Genomic DNA, 6,417 nt, shown 5'->3' with positions numbered 1-6,417 from the left:
AATGTAAAAATGATGGATTTCCTGTAAAAAATAAAACTCAGTATTTGAAAAAAGAACATTCTGTCTTTCAATGACTACCTAGAATAAGCTTTATATTTCTAACATTTTGGTTTTGGCACAGATATTTCATAATACTTACACTATTGGACTCTGGAATTTAAAAAAGGTTAAAAAGTTGTACCTACTTTGTACCTAGACTAGAAAAAAATTTAAAGTATGACACATATGTTTCCTAGAAAGCAAGACTTAATGCCTGATTTTTAAAAACTTAAGAGGGTTGTATTAATTAAATTAGTATTACTTAAATCAGGGTCTGCTTTCTATTCCTTGGCCTCAGGAAAATCTGATTCTACAGAGAATACGTGTCCAAAGAGGTTAAAGAGTTGATTTACTTAAATATATAACACACAAACACATTTGATTCCTAGCCAAGGCTCAGGTTTAACATGAGAAGGGCAAGCTACATTTTATAGCCCATGATAGTTACTACTTATTCTCAGAGTTCACCTGTGAGAGCAAATGCAATTTGCTAGTTTTTTTTTTTTAATAGGATTTCTAGTCTTTTTTTTCCCCTGCTCGATAAATGTATAGGTATTTCCTATCCAAGTTCATACTTAATGTACAAGACCTCATTTTGCATTGTCTTTGGTATGTCAAAGATACTTTTAAATTTCCTTTGAAAGGGATAAGCTGGACCTTTCACATGATATCATTAACCCCCTTAAAAATAAAAGGCAAAAGTGAACAGACACAGATTTTTCTAAGCCAGAAAAGTATGCCCACATTACCTTTCTAGAACTACATGAATTCAAAACAAAAGTTGCAGTCAAAATATTTATTCTTTTCCTTAATTGGGTTAAATGACAATACAAATATTGTGAGCCTGCTTTGTTTCTCATGTACTATACTTTAAATGTTCAAAACTTTGTATAAAACCACACATGACCTAATTTCTTTCACAATGCCTACTATAGAAATCTCGATTTAACTGTATATGTTTTGAAATAAATTCTCTCCTTAACCATTATTATTACAGATTTGAAAAGGCTAGTTACAACTGCAACAGTAATATCTATCAGGCTCTTAGTTATAAACAAACACACAGGAAGAAGAAAGGGGAGAACGGACTAGGGAGAGAAAAGAAGAGATGTTCATTTATATTGTTTCCAACTGGTACCAACCAGATCAGAGTACCACTGTGGTGTGAGTGCTTCCTGAGTCATTAGGAAGGGGATTTTAATGTATTTAAGGGGAATAACCACATGTCACACTAGCCAGGACTAGTTAAATTACAATCTTTAAGGATAACAATTTTACATGAAGTACCAAAGTTTTGACTAGAAAAATAAATTGCTAAACAGAAACTTCCAGCTTTCTGTGGCTAAAAGGGTCTAAAAGCCTCCCTCGAACTTGAGGATAGGATACGGGAGACAAAAATACAGACTCATGAAACTATAGTGAGGTGGCAGGGAAAGTTTATTACCAGCCCAGTGTTCACACTGAAAGCCACAACTTCCAAGTCTTAACAAATCCTGAAGAACTGTCATTTTAAAAGATGTTAAAAAGGACATAAACATTATCCTGAACATGGTGGCAACAACAACAGAAGCCTAAGTGTTCACAGGTGAAGGGGCAGAGCCACTGGCGGGACTCCTTCACCCGTGTCCCCTTTCGTCACAGGCTCCCAAGGGTGCCATCCTTGTTATCTGAAGGCACAGCCCTGAAGATTCACAGAGCAGCATATCCACCATCCATGATCCAGTCTCAGGAATTTGCTTCCAACCGAATCAGGCTGCATCCGCAGGAGAGAAGCAGATGCTGAGTCAACAGCACTGGGATTTGTTCTCTTTTTTCACGGTCTCCTCATCCAGTTTAACTCTGCCGTCGTTTTCTTCATTAGGGAAGCTTTGGTGGTTGGCAAGAATGTTCTCCACTAGGAACCGGGATGCTTCATCTATGTTTATGTTATCCTGTAGTGCAGAAACAACCAGGATCAATTCTCACGATCAATATTCTTAGAGGAAAGCATTAGAGTATTACCAGGAACTAGGAAAGTTGGTCAGAGGGGGCATTATAAGTACGCCAGCTCCATCTCCTGCTCCAATACTGAAGTGTTTGCTAAGAGTTCAATGCTACTGAGTAATGTGACTGAGACACTCTTCTTTTTACAAAGGATCACTCTTTCTGATGTTCTGTTTTGTGTGTGTGTGTGTGTGTGGTACGCGGGCCTCTCACTGCTGTGGCCTCTCCCGTTGCGGAGCACAGGCTCCGGACGCGCAGGCTCAGCGGCCATGGCTCACGGGCCCAGCCGCTCCGCGGCATGTGGGATCTTCCTGGACCGGGGCACAGACCCGTGTCCCCTGCATCGGCAGGCGGACTCTCAACCACTGCGCCACCAGGGAATCCCTGATGTTCTGTTTTTTAATGTTTTAAACTTTTGCCACTGAGGTCCAATGAACTATCTCCATGGTAAATGAGTCTTCATCCTGCTGCAGGTTGCCAGCCACTTAAGTGAAAGCACAGAGATAAAAACAAAAACAAAAACAAAAATCTGCCCTTGAACATCTACTTCAAGTATTCAGGATACACTGTGGAAAAAAAATGCTGAAGGGCTCAAACCACATTAAAATATGATAAACGCAACATGCCGCTTCCCCATCTCCGAGTAGAAATTATGGCTTTTAGTTGACATGTATAAAATGAGCTGAAACAATGTTGTGGGTGTGATGCCCGTTAAGGATGCTCTAAGGAATCACCAGCTATCACAACATTTGTGTGACTGATTCATAAGCTGTCATTAAATATATGATATGTAACATATAGCAAAAACTGTGCTTCTTTTTAAAAGTATTTAACTTTTCCTTTTAAAATAATTTCAGATTTACAGAAACATTGTAAAAGTAGTAAAAATTCCTATATATTCTTCACCCATATTCCTCAGACATTAATATCTTAGGTAACCAGAGTATAACTATCAAAATCAAGAAATTACATGACAGTACTGTGCCAGCATTACTCTATCAACCTTGTTCGAATTTCATCAGCTGTCTCGCTGTCCTGTTTCTGATGCAGGTGAGCAGCTGTATTTCGCGATCTGTCCCCTTGGTCTCCTTGAATCTGGAACAGGTCCTCAGTCTCCTTGCCTTTCATGACCTTGACACTCTTGGGGAGTACTGGCCAGAGACTATCCCTCAGTTTGGATCTGTCTGATGTTTCCTTATCATTAAATTCAAGTCATGCATTGTTGGCAGGAATAAGGCACACATGATGTGTCCTCTTCAGTGTATGAGGAGGCATACTTGCTTGAAGTCATGTCTGCCAGCCTTCTCCACTGAAAAGTTACTATTTTTCACTTTGTACTCAGTTAGTACAAATATGTAAATATCCTGTGTTTCACCATACCTTTCCCTACTCATTTTGGCATCAATTAATTTTTCCCTAGGACAATTATTACTGTTGTGTTTAATGGTGACTTTCTATTTCCATCATTCCTTCTCCATTTATGATTTGGAATTCTACTGTTAGGAAGAGCTTTCTCTTCTCTCCCACTTATTCATTTGTTTATTCATATCATGGATTATTATTTTATTCTATGTATTAAGTCCATTACAATAATTATTTATTTTGTTGCTCCAATTGTCTTAGGTTTCGGAGCTCCTATAAGCAGGCTCCTGGGTCTTTTTGACGCATCTCCGTCACTTTGTGAGCGTTTCCTTAGCTTCTGGCACCACAAAATATCTCAGGCACATCTTTACTTTCCTTGTCCTACTAGTCCTGAAATCAGTCATTTCTCCAGGGAGACTCAGTTCTTTTTATTGGACAACAGTATTTAAAAACCAAATTCTAAGGACTTGCAAAGCTCACTGGTTCTGTGCTGCCATTGCTTCTAATCCTCTTCAGCAGACACACCTAGTAAATATGTATGTATTCATACACATATTGGTACCTGCTTCTATGTTTATCTGTTTACACATATACGTATGTGTATATGTATGTGCATGTGTGGGTAATGCACACACATATACACATTAATACAGAATTTATATATGTATGTGTGTATATATATACAGATATATTGACTTTTCCAATTCCAATCCGATACCACGAGGTTCATTCTAGCCTTCTCCCTTATTTGTTAATACCTTTCTCAGACAGTGAGGACTCTGCAAGACCTCTGCTATTTATTCAGGTATCTTTTCTAGCACCAACACAAACTTTTTTTTTACCTCCACTCCCAAGGTAAGCATTAACTTTAATTAAAGTATTGATCTTTAAATGCCCAAATGTCCCTCAGTCCCCACCATCTCCATTATACCAAATAATTATAATCTTCTCTTACTGCATTTAATTGTTATTGATTAGGAACAGAAAGTCCCACATTGTAGTGTAATTAGTCACACATTCTCATATTGGAAATCCATTATTTTCCATAAAGGTGAAAAGATGAAGCTCATGAATTCAAACTTGCCTTTTGGCTGTGTTTGTATCAGAATTCAGATCACTGGTATTCTAGCAGAAATCAGATTTGAAGTTAGCTGCTGGCCAGCTCAGAAGCATAGGTATTAGGACACTTGGGCAGTACTTTAAGCCTTGACTAAAATTTTTAACAAAAATTTTATATTACTGTTACTCTCTTGAAATACTCCTGGCTTACCACTAAGGAAATTTTGCAGAAGCTCTTTCTAATATATTCGTAGGAAGGCACAGAACATATGAATGTTTTTCTTTTGACCTCTACATGTAACCCTGTGCATAGATATCATGAAGCTGATGACTTATACAGTCTCAGGTGACAGGCCACATGATACTCTTGTTTATGAATCTTCCTTCTAGACTCTGGGGAGAAATTTAGATTTATTGCCTGAATGATTAATTCAAATAAAACCAGAGGAGGAAATTTTATCTGTAATATATTCATCTTCTCCACCAAATCTCATGCTCTAATAAACACTTACACGTACCACTCATTTTTTTCTGACAAAGCTGGTAAGTAAAGCAAATCCCCACAGATGCAGAGAGCAGACAGAGGGCATGGCTTCCAAAACAAGTGCCTCTATAAAAAGCCTTGCCTTCTGCAATCTCTTCCTTCCTGTGTGGCTAAGTGCTCATGCAGCAACTCTGGTCTTCATCTCTCTTCCACTACTACTTTTTATTTATGAAAATAAATTTTAAGATACTAGAATATATTTGTTTAAACAAATAGCCTGTAGCTTAGGAGTAAACACTTCTGTCTTCAGCAGACACTATTTCTTCCAATGACCCCACCATCACAATGTTTTCAGAGCACTTTTTGTGTAGTCTCCCATAGCTTTGCTTTCATTATTCTGATCATCAGTGGCAGCAATTAATCTTCCACTTTTAGGATGGGTTTCTGGTAAAGCTAAAAGTAACCTGGTAATAAGTAAGTAGGTCATTTGGAGAAACAATGCACTTTTTTTTTTTGATATATACAAGAAATTCACAGAAGGCATACTAAAAGCTGGAACTGTGTTAATATTATATTAAATTCATGGTTTTGACTTTGCCATCACAGAATTTTGTTAATAATTCATCATCCTCTCATGTCTGATTGTTATTGGACCTCTAAAGTGAAACTTCCAATGCACATAAACCCGCTCCAGCACAATATTTTGTGCTTGGTATTGTCACCTTTGCTTTCGTGTATATTTAGACTGTTTTTGTTTTTCTTCAAAAAACATTTTATCCAGCTTCCCATAATGGCTGAAAGAAAACATTCTCACTCTACTATTCATGAAGAAGTATGTCACAAAAGTTGATAATTTCCTCTTGTTCAAATTTTCCTACACATTTGATCTAAAACTCTTCAGACATCATCTGAATACATCTTCTCTCTGACCTTTTCAATGTCTGTGAGTCCTGCACACGACTTACATTTTCACTAGGGGCAACTATGTCCCTAAGTTTTACTAAGCCTTCTATAAAAATCAAAAATAGTTGTGCTTGACAAGATACCTCATACCCCACAAATTCCAGGTACATGAAAAGTACTTTATTTAAGGACTCAAACTCATAGAAAATGTCATTTGTTCTTTGCTCTAATAATAGTTGTTTTTATTTTAATGTAAAATCTGCCTTTCTATTCCCCTCTCCACTAGCCAATTCTGAAAGCATTCCTGCTGCTGAGTGAAAGAAGCTATAACATATCCATGCTACGCTTCACCTTTTACTAGGTTTCCAAAAACCACTCAGGTAAATCCATCTAAATACTTTAAAGTTACAGGTCAGATTTACGAATTAGCAGCAGAGCACATAACAAACGCACAGCAGACCTCACCTTTGCAGAGGTTTCAAACCATCCAGTGAAGCCATGTTCTTTGCAAAACTGGTCCATCTGGGGAGTATTCTGGCCACTGTCTTTTCTCTGGTCACATTTGTTAGCTAAGAGGACAGCAGGAA

The 6,417-nt window shown here is 37.6% G+C and overlaps 1 protein-coding gene across 1 annotated transcript in view; it reads right to left on the bottom strand.

Annotated features, from left to right (window-relative positions):
* Nucleotides 1-1,823: 1,823 nt before the first annotated feature.
* Nucleotides 1,824-6,417, bottom strand: part of RAB32 (RAB32, member RAS oncogene family) — a 19,819-nt gene continuing 15,225 nt past the window's right edge. The window contains exons 3-4 of the mRNA XM_007450329.1: nt 6,296-6,417; nt 1,824-1,970 (exon numbers count right to left, since the gene is read on the bottom strand). Coding sequence (XP_007450391.1) covers nt 1,824-1,970; nt 6,296-6,417 — 269 coding nt within the window. The remainder of the gene's footprint in view (nt 1,971-6,295) is intronic.

This window comes from Lipotes vexillifer, unplaced genomic scaffold (genome assembly GCF_000442215.2).
Source record: "Lipotes vexillifer unplaced genomic scaffold, Lipotes_vexillifer_v1.1 scaffold112, whole genome shotgun sequence".
In the NCBI taxonomy this organism is placed as follows: domain Eukaryota; kingdom Metazoa; phylum Chordata; class Mammalia; order Artiodactyla; family Lipotidae; genus Lipotes; species Lipotes vexillifer.
This window is presented reverse-complemented; position numbering and strand designations above follow the sequence as displayed.